At 24.9% G+C, this 17,365-nt stretch overlaps 1 protein-coding gene across 1 annotated transcript in view; it reads right to left on the minus strand.

Moving 5' to 3' along the window:
- Positions 1–10,573: 10,573 nt before the first annotated feature.
- LOC124421184 (centaurin-gamma-1A-like) overlaps positions 10,574–17,365 on the minus strand; it is a 42,829-nt gene continuing 36,037 nt past the window's right edge. The window contains exon 2 of the mRNA XM_046956027.1: positions 10,574–10,890. Coding sequence (XP_046811983.1) covers positions 10,574–10,890 — 317 coding nt within the window. The remainder of the gene's footprint in view (positions 10,891–17,365) is intronic.

Below are 17,365 nucleotides of genomic sequence, written 5' to 3' on the forward strand. Positions count from 1 at the left end.
ACACTTTCCAACTTCCGCGTTAACTTAAAAACGAACTCAACGACTCTACGATTCTCAACAAACTGTAAGGGTAATCAGTTGAAACAAGACCCCCCGCCTTTGAAGTTATACAGCTAACAACAGACCGGGTTTTTTATAAAGAGAGAGAGAGCAAGTAGTGCGTGTAGTTGTGAGTTTGTATATACGATATCCTACAGGATAACCGAGTGGGTGGTTTGAGGCTAAATATGTTAAAGTTTGTGTTAGTCTATGGCGGCATACAAGTAATAAAAATCACATATACCATAACAAATGCAAATAAAAAAAAATAAAATGAAAAGTATAGACCACAAAAGCGTTAAGCTGACACTGTATGTTGCTCAGAGACACAATGAAAACGTTAAACGTTTAAGAGTACGAAAATAGATAAATATATATAAAAATAATTTAAAAATCTAAATTTGATAAATTTGCCATTAAAATATCTTATTTATGCTAATTTTTTTAAATACTTAGGGTGTTCATTAAACAAAACTTTTTATGCCATAAGATAGCTTTAAAATTTATCTAATTTTGATTTTTATTGAATTTAGAAAATTTTAATTTTTAATTTTTTTTGTAATTTATCGTAAATTTTTCTAAGACTTAGGGTGCTCCCTAAACAAAAATTGTTTTATGTAAAAAAAGCTTAAATATTTCTTTAATTTTGATTTTTGTTAAATTTATAAAAGTTTAATTTTTTAAATTTCTTCGTAATTTATCGTAAATTTTTCTAAGACTTAGGGTGCTCCTTAAACAGAAATAATTTTATGTTAAGAAAGCTAAAATATTTCTCTAATTTTGATTTTTGTTAAATTTAGAAAATTTTGAGTTTTAAATTTAATTTTAAATTTATCGTAAACTTTTTATATAGTTAAGGTGCTCCTTAAACAAAATCAATTTTATGCTAAGAAAGCTTTAATTTTTATCTAATTTTGATTTTTGTTGATTTTGAATAATTTTACTTTTTAAAATTTATTTTTAATTTATCGTAAATTTTTAAGTACTTAGGGTGTTCCTTAAACAAAAATAATTTTATGCTAAGAAAACTTTATTTTTTATCTAATTTTGATTTTTGTTAATTTGGGATAATTTTAATTTTTATAATTTTGTTTTTATTTATCGTAAATTTTTTAAATACTTAGGGTGCTCCTTAAACAAAATTTTTTTTATATAAAGAAAGCTTTAATTCTTATCTAATTTTGATTTTTGTTGATTTTGAATAAATTTATTTTTTAAAATTTATTTTTAATTTATCGTAAATTTTTTATGTACTTAGGGTGCTCCCTAAATAAAAATTCTTTTATATAAAGAAAGCTTTAATTTTTATCTAATTTTGATTATTGTTAAATTTAGAAAATTTTGAGTTTTAAATTTTATTTTCAATTTATCGTAATTTTTTTTTAATATTTAGGGTGCTCCCTAAACACCAAATTTAGCTTGTTAAGCAAGCTTTAATATTTTTTAATTTTGATTTTTGTTAAATTAGGAAAATTTTAAGAAATTTACGCACTTTTTTGTAAAATTATTATTTAAACGCTTTAACGTTAACATTGCATTTCCTTGTTGTCTTTACAAGCAGGAAAATATTTTTTATTTACAAATTGCTTCCTAACGTTTATTTTTTTTTTTTTGTTAAAATTTCCTTGTATAAAATATTATGTATTTAATAAAGTTTATGTTTATTATTGTATTTTTGTCTGAACTGTCGTCAGACTGGCGTCCCTCATTTATACAAAAACGAAATATAAAACATTAAACAACAAAATACATACATTTAACTATGTGAGTAAAAGTGTCTATATATGTGTGTGTGTGTTTGTATGTATGTTTGTGTAATTGTAATGAAATGAGTGATGTCTGCTCAATTCATTTAATGTTCTTGTTTTTTGTTTTCCTTGTGAAAGTGGGTGGCTTTGGCTGGTTTGTTATGTTTATATTTGTTTAAGTGAAACCTAAAAGTATGCTTTAATTTTCTTACTTATATATAGAGAGTGATGTCGTTGTTGTCGTTGTTGCTGCTAGAAATTGCTGATTGCATACTAAAGGCTTTTTCTGTTTGTTTTTGCTCTTTAAGGGAGAGTTGTTTATTTGTTTTCTTCACAGTAATGCAGAAAGAATTACAAGAAGCATGAGAGTTGTGGTGGGAGGGTGAGGAGGAGGAACGTAGAGAGCGAGCAATCAAGTGAGAGTTTAAAGTTATAAAGAGAGTAAATGATAACTTGTTTAAGTAAATGTTTGTGAAATATTGAAATAATAGGCCGTTTTATTGTTTGTTGAAAGAAAATTATAACGAGAAAATGTTTACAGTGAAAGAAATAAGTTGTTAAAGAAAAAGAAAATCAATAAATTATAAGAGTTTTAAAATTCTTTGCATACTTTAGGGCTTAGAAAAGTAGTTGTGAAGAATAAAGTTTTTAAGTGAAGCTCATTATTTGGCGGTTTTAACTTAAAAGTTTTCATTATGTAACAACAAAGTATTGCCTACTTTTGGTGGCTTAATTAATCAAAAAAACTATTGTCTACTTTTAGGGGTTAAGCATATTATTATAAAAAGAAAACTTTTTCAGTGAAAAAAAAGAAATTGATGAAAAAGAATATCAATAAATAATTGGAGTTTTAAAATTCATTGCATACTTTAGAGTTTAGAAAAGTAGTTGTGAAGAATAGAGTTTTAAAATGAGGCTCATTGTTAGGCGGCTTTAAGTTAAAAGTAAACATTATGTAACAACAAAGTATTGCCTACTTTTGGTGGCTTAATTATTCAAAAAACTATTGCCTACATTTAGGGGTTAAGCATATTTCATCGAAATCATATACAAAATTACAAAAACAGTAAAAAACTAAAATTTAGAACAATTTAGTTTTAAAATATATAGCCTATGTTAAGGAGTTAAGAAGTGAAGAAAAAGTTTAAACAATGTTGCATACTTTGGGGTGCAAAAACAAATAAGTATTGCCTATATTCAGGAGTTTAATTTATTAAGAACTTTTGCCTATTTTTAGGAGTTTGATTTATCAAAAAACAATTGCCTATTTTTAGGAGTTAAGATAATATATTTAAAACATGTTGCCTAGCTTTAGGAGTTAACATATTTTAGTAAATTTAAATACATAAAAATGCCAAAAACCAATAAATCCTTAGATTTAAGAAAAAACTGGCTTCCAAGTGAAGGAAAAGTTAACGAAATGTTGTATACTTTAAGGTTGCAAAACAACAAAGTATTGCCTAATTTTAGGAGTTTGTTTTAGCAAAAACTATTGCCTATTTTTAGGAGTACAGTGATATATTTCGATAATTTAGGATAGTAATGTTCAAATAAACGAAAAACATGTTGCCTACTTAGAGGCTTTTTAAAGGTGATTGTTTTCAATTAACACAAAAAGTATTGCCTACTTTTAGGAGACTAAATAAACAAAAAAATTATTAACTATTAAGGAGTTACAAAATTTTTACAATTTCTCTATGTTCTTCTTTATAATACTTACAAAAACAACTGCAACATTTGCAACTTAATCTTAATCTAACTGACATTGGTTTGGTACTCTTTTTAAAAAGGAGTATTAAATATATTTACATTCTGTGGTAAACATAACTGTACTACCTTTAAACAGCAGCAAACCGAGAAACGAACTGATGAAGTACTAACACAAATCACTTTAAACTTTTTCTCATATAAGTATATTACTAATGACACGCGTCTGTCTGTCACATAGTAGAGAATGAAAGTTTGTTTTATAAATTTCTCACACTCTTTTGAAAAAAATATGCAAAAAATATCTAAATTTTTTCACAAAAAAGAAAAAAACTTTCTATTGAAGTGCTTGCTGCAAGTCTCAAGAGTTGTTGTAATAAAACAACAACAACGTTGACAACAACATTATTATTATGATGATGATATAGATTATACAAAAAAATGCAGCAAGGGTGGTTGCCAGCATGCAACATCCATGAATATTTTCTATTTTTTTTTAAGTTGGAGTCCTTTTTTTGTGGTTGTTGTATACCTTGGCTCAACGTCAAGGTTGTGTGTGTGTGTGTTAGAGTGACAAACGTAAAATAATAAATAAAAATGAGAAAAATAAAAAATTTTTAGATTTTATTTATTTCCTTTACAACTGCGCAGTTTCTTTGGAAATAAATATTGTGAATGATATCATTTGAAATGTAAAGATTAGATGCTTGCTATTGCTTGGCCTTAAGGTTGCAGCAAGATAAATGGAGTGATTTTAGCAGCAGCATGCATTGCCAACTTTTAAAAGGGCAAAGGCAAGAAATTTTGTCTTAAGTTTTTAAATGTTTAACAGGGTTAGTTACTAAGCAATAAGAAGACAAGTTTCAAGGACTTTATTTGGTTTGAAAAGGATTTAAGTTATTGATTAAATGTTAAGCAATATGAAGGGAAAAAAGCATTGCCTACTTTAAGGCGGGAGAAATTAAAGTTAAGCTCGAAGGACCACTAGTTTAAAAGTAATATTTAGCTTAATATAATCTCTATGAATGGCTTTAAAAGAAATTTTAAATTTTATTTTAATAATCATTGAACTCTAAACTTGTAATGCTAAAGCAAACATTTTAAAGCCCTAGAAATCTGTTGCAGATTTAGCTAAATCCTTTTTTCTTTTGCATATAAACTGTTTACATTGTTGTCAAACATTTCAAATAAATCACGTATTTTTTTGAAACACAACGAAAGCAAAAACCTCCCCTTTTTTAAAAAAAACCAAACAACTCCGAAGTGCAACCCTTAAACTGCCCCATACCAAGATATTATGTACATTGCAATTCTTTAAACATTAAAGTAAATTTTGCACACATATCGAGTTTTGTTTTTCGTTAATTGTAAAAAAAGGTTGAAAAAAAACGAAATCCACCAAACAATTAAAATTTAAATATTTAGTGGCAACAAAATCGTTAAACAATTGTTTTGTTCAAAAAAACTTTCTTTTGTTAAGAGATTTGACAAAGGTTTTTCCGTGTAACCAGGGGTTAAGTGGAACAAAAAAAAAGAAGTAAATGCCAATCAAATTTTAATCCTTTGTGTAATTATTAGAGGATTAATTGCTTTAGATTTAAAAAATAAAATTTGTTTTCTAAAACTAAAGATTTGAGGCACGTGCTGTTTAAATTTTCCAATTTTCAAAACAAAAAAAAAAAAAAAAAAAAACAATTATTGGGAATTTAAATTTTTTAAATTAAAAAGTAAACAAATGAGATTTAAAATTTAGCTTAAATTCATTAAGTCATAGGATTAAGGACTTAAAATATCATGAAATTATGAAACATCAATTTAAAGATTTTTTTCAAAATATGTTTAAATTTTCTACTTTTAACTCAAATTTTATCAAAATTTTTTCTTTAAATTTAACAATTTTGTTCACTATTCTCAAAGAGTATTGAGTTTAGTTTAAAAATAGTTCAAAATTTTTCAAAATCTTTGAGAATTTAAAAAAAGTTATAAACAATTTTTGTAATAAACTCAATATATTTCCGTTTTTGTTCAAATTTTTCATTTTGAGCTCAAATTTTTCAAAAGTTTTCTTTCAAAAGCAAAAACTTTTTCTCAAAATTTTAAAATAACAAAGAGTTTAGTTTGAAATAATTACAAAATTCTGAAAATCTTTGGAAAATTTTGAAAATTATTCAAAATTTTGTAAAAAAACTAAATATATTTCAAATTTTGTTGAAATTTTCCACTTTGAGCACAATTTTTTTCAAACTTTTTCTTTGAGTCCTTAACTTTTGCTCAATATTTTTAAAGAGTATGGAGTTTGGTTTAAGAAATATTCAAAATTTTAAATTTTTTTTTCAAAATTATAAAAATTATTGAAAATTTTCTAAAAAACCCAATATTTTTTAAAATTTTTCACTTTGAGCTCAAATATTTCAATAATTTTCCTTTAAAACCAAAACTTTTTCTCAAAATTTTAAAATAACAATAAGTTTAGTTTAAAAAAAATTCAAAAATTTTCAAAATTTGAAAGAAATTGTTAAAATTATTCAAAATTTTGTAAACTCAATATATTTCAAATTTTTTATGAAATTTTCCACTTTGAGCTCAAATTTTTCAATATTTTTAGAAGTTTAGAGAAAAAATTGTTTAAAATTAAATATTTTAAAGGGAATTTAAAATTGAGTGTTTGAAGAAAAATTTCTTAAAAAATATCTAAAAGTTTTAAAGAAAATTTGTTAAAAAAAAATAACTAGCAAAGGTTTTCAAAAAATCTAAAAGTTTAGCGGTATTTTTGAAGAATTGTTTCTATGAAACTATTATAAATTTATTGAAAATTATAAAAGCTTATTTTGTTAGCAATAAAATGAGCCATCATTCATTGAAATCGCTTAAGAATTACTCACGTTATAGCAGTTTTTCTTAAGATGGTTGTGTAATTTTGACGATTAAGTTTAAGTGTTTAAAACTTTGCATACTTTTAGGCTTTAGATAGAAAATGTTTAAAAAACATTTTAAATTAAAATTTTAATTGTTATTTTTTAATTTTTTTACTGTTTAACCCTTGTCAATTAACTTTTTCTAGATTTTAAAAGCTTTTCTTGTTTTTTGCTTAAAAAGCTCAATTAAAAATCACTTTAATTACTTAATAATGCTTTTAGGAAGCACTTAATGCGTTACAGCAAACTGTATAAAAATGTTTATTGAGTTTTACTACTTATCAAGGTAAATCCCTATAAATATTTACACAAGTTTATTAGCTCATCTTATGCAAGGATATCTGACAATTGAGAAAGAAAAAGGAGGTGGTTAAAAAGAGAGAGAAAGAGTAAGAGGAAAACTTTTTATTTACAAGATTTTTTCAAGCATATTTTATGCATTAAATTTGTTACAAAAAAAAACTTTTGAAAAGCTTATTAAAAAGTTTATTTAGCAAAATCTACTTGAGGTAGTTCTTCAAAAAAGCTTTACTTTTTGGTTTAATAAAGAAAGCCAGAGAAAGGTACAATGAAATAGCATATTTTTGGTAACAAATATTTGACCTAAATAGTTTTAGTGAAAACACTAAACTACTATTATTAACTTAAGGAAAATGTAATAAAAGTATTTGAAATTCAGGTCAATTTCCTGCTTACTAAACAAGAGGGTGGGTGTTTAGTTGTTTTAAAAGAAAATGTCTTTATTTTAACTTAAAGACATTGGCTGTAAAAACCTCTTAAATGACCTTCTTTTAATGGTTGTGCATGAAAAACGTAAAGCTTTTTTTTGTGGTCTAGTTATGGACTAAAAGGCATGAATATCTTTAATACCTTTTTGTTAAGACTCTATACTAAATACCCTTCTCTACTACTACTACTACTACTACTACTTATATATGTTATTTTAAGTTGTTGGCTGGTTTTCATTATTTTATGACTAAAATGTCACGTTTTTGTTACAATTTAACTTGTAGTTATTGTTGGCTGTTTGTTGGCACACGTTTTTGTGCTGGAAAATTTTTATTATATACATATTTATTGCATAAGATGGAATGTTATTGTTTAAGAGATATGACATGAATAATATGTTAGTAAAATTTTAGACATTTTAGAAAGAAATAGACAAAAGGACAATTTGAAAAGTATAATTAAAATGTCTAATAAAGACTATAATAACTTTAAAGTATTATTATATGTTTTATAAACCATTTTATAAAGCAATTTTAAAATTCTGTTAAATTAAAAAAAGAAACTATTTTTTTTTTAATTTTTCATTTTCAATAAGACTTTTCTTAAATATTTTCTATCTAAAGTATAGAAATTTTTTTGCATAACTTTAAAGTCTATTATGTTTACTTTACAAAAAGTTAAAATTTTCCAAAATCCGATAAAAATTGTGCAAGTTATAACAGTTTTAGTAAAACTTCTCATAGAATTTACATATTTAAGCTTAATACAAGATTTCTTAGCATACTTTTAGGCTTGTTTAGAGAAATTTAAAAGAAGTTAAAAAACATTCACTAAAGTAAACTAAAGCTTGTCTAGCATTTCATTTTTCTTTATTTTGTTTAAATTTAAGCTGAAATCTAAATTTCTTAGTCTACTTTTAGGCTGCTATATAAAAAATTTGCTTAAAAATCGAAAACAAAACATGTTTAGAAAATAGTGTCTAAAATCTATAATTCTCAAGCGATTTTAGAAAATGAAACCTTGTTTGAAACTTAACAGAAAAGACTTTTAAAATAATGGTTTATATGTTTAAGGTTTCATATAAATTTTATTAAGAAATAGCACTCAAAGCAATGTGTAAAAAACTAAGTTAACTAAAAAAATAAAAATTCGAACATTTCGACACAAATTTTAAACATATTTCTATAAAATTAGAAAAAATTATAAAAACAGTTTTAAAGTTTATTCTGCTAGGAGAAAAAAATAAGATAAAATTTATTAAAATCGAAAGAAATCTAGAAAAGTTTTGAGTAAAACAACTATTTTATTACAAAGTAAAGAAGAAAAATTTTAGAAAAAAATTTCTAAATTTTAAACATTTTTTTCTTTAAAATTAGAAAATATTTCAACATAATTTTAAAGTCTATTCTGTTGTGAATAAAATAAGCTAAAATTTATTGAAATCGGTTAAAAATTGCAAAAGTTGTGAAAGTTTTAAGAAAAGCTTAATACGATTTTGTGTATTTTTACTTAACACTAAAATTCTAAGCATAATTTCAGGCTTGAGAGGAAACATTGTAAGGAAAATCTAACGAATTATTAAAGTATGTTCAGCGGGGAATAAATCAAGATAAGAATTCTTGAAATTGGTTAAAAATTGCAAATGTTATGAGAGTTTGAACAAAAGCTTAATAAATATTTCAAATATTTTTACTAAACACTGAAGTTCTAAGCATAATTTTAGGCTTAAGTGGAAAAATTTGAAGGAAAATGTAAAGGATTATTAAAGTTTGTTCAGCGGGGAATAAATCAAGATAAGAATTCTTGAAATTGGTTAAAAATTGCAAATGTTATGAGAGTTTTAACAAAGGCTTATAAAATATTTCGAATATTTTTACTAAACACTGAAGTTCTAAGCATAACGTTAGGCTTAGGTGGAAAATTGTGAGGAAAATCTAACAGATTATTAAAGTTTGTCCAGCTGGGAATAAAACAAGACAAGAATTGTTAAAATTGAATAAAAATTTAAAAACTTATGAGAGTTTTAACAAAAGCTTAAGAAACATTTCAAATAGTTTAACTTATTACCCAATAACTTAGCATAACTAAAGGCTTAGTAAGGAAAATCTATCAGATTATTAATGTTTATTCAGCAGGGAATAAAATAAGACATGAATTATTAAAATCGAGTTCAAATTAGAAGAATTATGAGAGTTTTAAGAAAAGCTTAAGAAATATTTCGAATATTTAGACTTATTACTTGAAAACTTAGCATAACTTTAGGCTTAGGTAGAAGAATATAAAAAGAAATTTAAAACTATTATTGTAAACTATTGCTGTAATAGTTTTCAATAACTAATTTTAATTTTTAACAATTTTTTAAGATTTCTATTTAAAAAGTTCTAAGCAATAAATCAGTTTAAATCATACGCTAATTACTTGATATTATTAAGTAATTAATTAAATAATTACTAAAAATTATTTTCATAATTTATGAGATTCAATAAAACTTTTGTTATGTTATACGTTATGCTTTGAAAAGAATTTAAAAAAAATATGCAAATAAGAATTGTATTTTAAACTACAATAAAAAAAAATTTTGCATATAATTAGGCTGAAAGCAATAAATTAACATATGAAAGCACTTTAAATAGCATAACAAAGGTATGTTGCAATAAAAAAAAACTCCATTCAGAAGTTAACAAACTCTAGAGGGGTGGTTTTAAAACACCAGCAATAGGTATTGATAAAATATCTATTAAATATTTATTAAACATATAAAGAAAGCCATAATGTTAGGCGTTAGATTACAACCCCTAAAATAGGCTTTTAATATTCAACTAAACATTAAAAGCCTAAAAGTATGCTAAAATTTATGGAGAAATAGAAGTGTAAGTCTGTATACTCAAACAAATGTTAATGTTTAAAACATTAGCAAAAAAAAAAACGCTAAATTTCCTTAAGACACACTCTACCTGTTAAGTGGCAGAGAAAGAAGAAAGAGGAATAGAAGGAGCAATAAGAGGGTCGGTCATTCAACTAATATCTTTGGTGAATTGGGCATAAGGTAAAACACTAGGGACACTAAAACCACTTGAAGCTTAAGAACAAAAAAACAACAGTTTATTTTAATGGTTTACAATAAATTATGTGGTATACTTTTAGGCAACTGAAATAAAATCCTAGCATGCTTTTAGGCAAAATTGACTAAAAACAATTAAGACTTAAGACAATAACCATAGTAACAAAGCAACCGAAAAAAACTAAAAGTAATTTATATCAAACACTCTATAATAACAAAAAAACATAATAATTTGTTATAGTTTTTGTTAAAAGTCAAAGATTAAATGCAAACACATTAAATCAAGGTCTCTGTGACTAAAAAAGCGGGAAATGACGTAAATTGTAATAAAAATATTAAACAAAAAAATAAAATCTATTTCACTATACGCTTCATTAACTCTTAACAATAATATAAATGTAATAATTAAACAACAACAAAAAACAAATTAAAATAAATATTAAATTTCCACAACTAACCTGCATTTCTGGAGCACCACCTTCATCACGTATTAACAATAAATAACTTTGGCCATCAATGAATACTTCTTTTTTGAAACGTCCTCCCTCGGGTGATTCTTCTTGCATATAGGAACCCGTTAGATAACGATGTACCAGTGCGGATTTGCCTGAGTTCAGAGAGCCCACAATACCCAAACGTAAATCGGGCACTGAGCGTGATATCGTCCATTCTTGACTATTTACAAAGGAATCTGAAAGGAGAAGAAGAATAGAAAAAACAATTATAGTAAATAATTTTTAAGTTTGTGAAAGCTTTAATCGAAAGCTTTCATTAGACAGATGGTTAATGAAATTATAACTTAAAAGCTTTTATACAAAGAAAAACTTTAAAGAAATCAAGTTTGAGCAAGTCTTAACCTCGAAAGCATTCCGTATAGAAATGTTTAATATAAATTACTATTTCTCTGTATGAAAAGCTTTAAACAAAAGCTTTTAGTTTAAGGAAGCTTTTTATAAGTTTTTATAGTTTAGAAAAACATTTGGCAAAAGTTTCTGCAATACATTTGCCTAAAGCATTACGTTTAGGTAAACTTTTGTTAAAAGCTTTTAGTTTAGAAAAGTTCATTTAAAGATGAAAAAGCTTTAATTCTAAGCAATATCATACAAAAAGCTTTAGCCAAAGACATAAAGTTTAGGAAAACTTTCACTCAATGTTGTTTATTTAAAAAAAGCTGTAAAATTAAGAACTTTATTAACAATAAGTTTAGTTAAAGAAATTTCTAACAAAAAGCTTTTAGGTTAAGTTGATGTTGAGCGTTGATTTTGAGCAACATTTTCTCTAAAAGCTTTGAAAACTTCATCTACAGGCAATAAGTTTAGGAAAGCTGTCATCGAAATAATTCCTGAAAGCTTTCATTCAAAAGCTGTTAAGTTTAAAAAAGCTTTAAATTTATGAAAGTTTTCAGCTAGGTATTAAAATTATACATTTTTTTGATGAAGTCGCTTTAAAAAAGCTCTTATTCAAAAGCTGTTGAGTTTAAAACAAGCTTTAAATTTAAAAAAAGCTTTCAGCTGAAGTATAAAAATTAAAGAACTTTTTGATTAAGCAATTTAAATTAAAAAAAAACAGAGAAGCAGATTAAGAAGACGCTTTAAAAAAAGCATTTTAAACTAAAAAAGCTTTATAAACTAAAAAAGGTTATTTAAACTAAAAAAGCTATTTAATCTAAAAAAAAGCTATTTAAACTAAAAAAGCTATTTAAACTAAAAAAACGCTTTAAAAAAAGATTGTTAAACTAAAAAAGCTTTTTAAATTAAAAAAGCTTTTTAAATTAAAAAAGCTTTTTAAACTAAAAAGGTTATTTAAACAAAAAAAGCTATTTAAACTAAAAAAGCTTTTTAAAATTAAACAAAAAAAGCTTTTTGATTAAGTTTTACTAGTATTTAAAAATTTTCATTGAATTTGTTTAAAACTGTTAAAAATCATATCCATGTTTTTCTATGTTTCCCCCTGCTGAACGTCCCTCCCTTTTAACCTTCTCCTTCCATATTTCTTTATTTATTTTTGTTGTTTGTATATCTTGTCTTTTTCTCTCTTGTGTTTGTGTATTATTTGACAAGACAGCTACTATGAACTGTCAACTGTCAAAAACATATTGCCAGTATAACATAACATTGCAACAACAACAGCAACAACAACGAAAAAAGCTTACACATGTTATATAAGCTTTAACAATTGAATGGAAGAAAAAAAAAACAGCATTTGTCTGAAAGACAATAACAAAGCAAACATATGAAAAAGCACTGGGTGGCCATCAAGATATTTTGTCTGTTAACAAACTGGCATAACAGCCGCCTCAGCCAAAAAAAAGGGGGAAGCAAAAAACTAACAGAAATTATATTTTTAAGATTTGGTTTTTTTTGAAGCACTTGAGCCAGCAAAAAAAAACGTAAAATGAAGGTTGCTGCATTATTGCAATTGTCCAAAAAAAAACTACCTAGTTGCCAGAGATATTTAAACATGAGATGTCCTTTTTTATGCCTTCCTTAGGAGAGAGAGATAAAAAGGAATTGAATACGTAATTAGCTGTGACAATAAAAAGTAGTTGATATTTGCTGTGTACAAAACAAAAAAAAACCCTTATATATACCTTAAAGGCATATAGCCAAAGATAACCCAACAAACTTTACTATATAAATAGAAGGTTGATGTTTGTAACCAGTTTTTTTTGAAATTTTTCTTTTACATAACATTTATATATAAAAAAGTAATACCTAAAGTTTAGCAGTTTCAGACATTTGCTTTAATTGTCAATGTTAAAAGTATGAATTTCAGAATTTGTGTCTTTCAATTTGATTGACAGTTGAAGAAGTTATTGTCATGTTAATTCATGTCTACCTCTGCAGTATGTGTCAGGGAGTTTAAACATAACTAGTTCGTTAATGAGTATTTAATCTTTTTTCATTTGTACATGAGCTGCTTGACTACCACACATATGCTTGAACACTTGGTTGAGGTTAATTCGAAGGAACATATGTTCAACATATGAAAAGGAAATTATAGAAATGAAAATGTTAAAGTAAACATGAAATCCTTTAGTTGAATTTAAGCAAAAAAGCTTTAAACTTAGAAAAGCTTTTAATAAAAGTTTTACGCCAAAGAGTGGTAAAACCAACAGCATGTTAAAGAAAGGGAGGTTACAGTTTAAGAAAATGCTTTAAGTTTAAGAAGCGTTCATAAAAAGCTTTTAGCTTAAGAAAGCTTTTCATTACTTCATTAACGCTTCGTTTTCAGAAAGCTTGCAAATTTAAGAGAAATATTTTAATAAACAAAGTCTATATAGTTTAAGAAAGGTATAATCATTAGCTGTTTAATGTGGAATGTATTGTGTCTAAGAAAGCTTTAAGTTTAAGAAAACCCACACAAAAACCTATTAGTTTAACGAATATTATAGATGAAACATCTTAATATAAGAAAGCTTTTTAGAACAGAAAAACTAAAAAGAAAGCAACAGCTGTTGGTTAGAAAAATAAGGTATTGTGTCCTAGTAAGCTTTTCGGTTAAGAAAATGCTGCTAGTTTAAGCAAACTTTATTGAAGAACATATACTTTAAGAAAGCTTTAATAAAAAAACCAATTTGTTTTTTGATAGTTAAAGTTAACTTTAAAGTTTATAAAAGATTTTAAGTATAAGAAAGCTTTAGGTAAAAGAAAACTTTAATAAAAAGTTTTAAAGAAGATGTAAAGAAGATATAAGAGAATATCTAAAAGCTTTCAATATAAAAACCTTTTTGATAGAAGAGAGTTTTTAAAGTTTTTTAACATTTTAAGAAATCTTTGTTCAAAAGTTTTAACTATAAACAAGTTTTAATCAAAAGCTTTTAGTTTTAGAAAGCTTTATTATAAATCTCTAACTCTAAAACAAGTTTTTAATAAATAGTTATCTTGTGAGTATGAGAAAGCTTTATTGCAAGAAAATATTGCTACAGATCTAACCAAAAGCTTTATATAAGAATGTTATAATCAAATACTTTCAATTGTAGGGAAAGAGAGAGAGAGAGCTATGAATTAAGAAAGTTTCAATCATAAAGTTTTATTCTATACACACACACACTTTTACCAAAAGCTTTTTAAAATCTCTTATTTTAAGAAAACTAAAGCTGTAAGTTTAGTTAAACATTTACCATTTACGAAAACTTTAAGTAAAAGGTTCTGTTTTGTGAAGGCTTTAATAACTTTAACTTTAAGAAAGCTTTCATTTTCAAAAAACCTTATAGCTGAACAAAAATGTAACCAAATACTAAGCTTAAAAACTTTAACTTTAAGAAAGCTTTTATAAAAAGCTTTAACTTTAAGAAAGCTTTAATTTTCAAAAAACCTTATAGCGGAACAAAAATGAAACCAAAAATTTTCATTTGGAGAATGTTTTAATACCAAAAGCTTTCAATTGAAACGATTTTAAAACAACAGATGACAAAATGAACATAAAAACATAATTTTATTATTTTAAAAACTAATAATTCATTCTTTTCATGAATCATTTACTTTAAAAACCTCCCACGTTTAGCTGTATTTATAAAGTATCAATTTATAAGCGTGTGCCTAGTTTAAATTTCCTTTTAAGGTTTTTATGTTTCAAAACCACTATTCATTATTTATCATCTTTGTAGTCTTTATTATTTTGAGTTCAATGTCATTTTATGTTTAAATCATTCTTAATTGTATTTAGAATAGCTGAATAGTTTTTTTTGACTGCAATTGTTAATTATTTTGTTGTTTAACTTTTAAGTTTATATGTGGGTTAAACTTGTTTGTTAAATCTTATTTTAAAACTTAATCTTTTTTTTGGTTTAAGAATAAAACAATTTTAATGATTTTTTTTTATTCAAAAAAGGTATTTGTTAATTAAATTAGTTTTATCTACATCATTACGTGTAGATGTTGAGAATATTGGAATTGAGTAAAGCTTTCAAAATTTTGCTTGAAAAGAGATATTTTTTGCAAGAAACAAAAGATTTTGCTTAAATTCTTGAAGTTAGACACATTTTCTTAACAAATGTATAAAAGCTTTTGACCTATAACACTATTTATGATAACTTTAGTTAGTTTGTTAAGAAAACCATTTAAAAGCTTAAGAGAGCTTTTGAGATTTATTGGCATATTAAAGCACAAATTTAACATTTTTAATGTAATTTTCAGTGGTTAAGTATAAAAGCTTTTGTTTATTAACTTATGGATATAAAAGCTTTTGAAAGCTTTTTTAGTTTTATTAAAATATTAAGCTCAAATTATAAACAGTTTTATTCCAATTTTCAAAAATTTCAAGAAACCTCATTAAAGTTTTAATGAATTTGTTTAATAATGCGGGAAAGAGTGATCAAAAGCCGATACAAGAGTTTAGATTTCAGGTACTTGGTACGATTTACTTTTAGATTATGTTCTTCTATCACAACCTTAACATTTCGATGAACTTTCTTTAACACCTTTTATCACAACAAATCCCTACTTGACCCCTTTTCAATATTAGAAAAGAAGAAGGAAAAAAAGAAAAACTGTCAAATGATTACATGTGTTTATATAGGCGGGTTTGTTTGTTCGTTCGTTCGATTAAACCAGTTTTGATTAGATCAAGGTTTTCAATGTGACAACGTTTAACCAACAAAAGGTATTGTTTCTTATGTGATGTCTCTGGTCTTACAAAAAAAAAATAATAAATAGAAAATGTTTAAATAAACCCTTTTTCTTTCCATTTTACTACTAATTAATTTTCCTTTATGTTTGGCCTAAGGAAAATGTAAAAAAAAACAAACCTTGTTTGCATATTTAATGAAGAGAGGAAGAAAGAAAAAGATAATGACTAACCCACCACCATCAACTTTATTGGTTCGAAATGCAGGAAATGCTTTTATAAATATAAATTAAAATGTTTTTCTTTTTTACTTAAATTTATAATTAAATGCATTTTTCCTATAACATATTTAAATTTTAAACATTTTAAACGGTTTTGTTTACACCTCATTTATTAATGTTTAGTTTATTGAAAAATATTGTGAGAAATCAATTTGTTAAGGTTTTTGGACTACTACTATATGTTGAGGTCTTTTTGTGTTAAATATCTTTGAAATTGAACAAGATTAATGTCTGGGCTTAAGCAATTTGTAAGACTTAATTTAAAGCAATCTATAGAGATTTTTTCTTTTAAGCGAAAGCTGTACAACTGAAGCATTTATCATTTGCTAAGTAACAAAATTTTCTAAAGAAAATCTTAAAAAAGTTGTGTTGAAAGCCACCATTTTCTCTTTCAAAGCTTTTTATAAAATCTTTTGTATGTTTAGCTAATAACATCGAGTGCTCTCTCTCTTTCTTTTCTATATGAAAAACTTTCAATTTTAAAGCTTCTAGTTAAACTTTAAACTCTTTAAGATATCTTAAGAAAGAGTTTAACACAAAAGGAGTGATGAAAACATCAAAAGCTTTTAAAACATTTAATATCTCTTGCTTTCTCTCTTATTTATACACACATTTCTTTCAATTTAAAAGCTTTAAGCTTTAAAGCTAAAAAGAAAAGAAAGCTGTATTCTATCTAAGAAAAGTAAAATTTTCCTTCAAGCATTAATCATATATAAGGAATCATTTTTTTCCAAATAAAATCTTAAAAAAAAGCTTTCAATGTTTAGTTTTAAAAGATCAAAGCTTTTTAAAGAAAAGTTTAATGTAAAAGCTTTCATTTTAAGAAAAGTTTAATGTAATTTGAAGAAAAATTTAATGTAAAAGCTTTTACTTAAAGTAAATATATAAAAAAACTTTGAGTCAAAGTTTTGTTAAAAAAGCTTTGATTTAATGCTTTTACTACAAAAAGTTTTGAATAAAAGTTTTGTCAGAAAAAGTATTAGGAATGTATTTATAGAATGCTTTGGATAATAGATCTGTTTATCTATCTATCTATCTATCTATCTATCTATCTATCTATCTATCTATCTATCTATCTATCTATCTATCTATCTATCTATCTATCTATCTATCTATCTATCTATCTATCTATCTATCTATCTATCTATCTATCTATCTATCTATCTATCTATCTATCTATCTATCTATCTATCTATCTATCTATCTATCTATCTATCTATCTATCTATCTATCTATCTATCTATCTATCTATCTATCTATCTATCTATCTGTTGAGTTATGCTCTTTAGTTTAACTCTCTTTTGAAAAAGTTGGTTT

This window comes from Lucilia cuprina, chromosome 2 (genome assembly GCF_022045245.1).
Source record: "Lucilia cuprina isolate Lc7/37 chromosome 2, ASM2204524v1, whole genome shotgun sequence".
Lineage (NCBI taxonomy): Eukaryota > Metazoa > Arthropoda > Insecta > Diptera > Calliphoridae > Lucilia > Lucilia cuprina.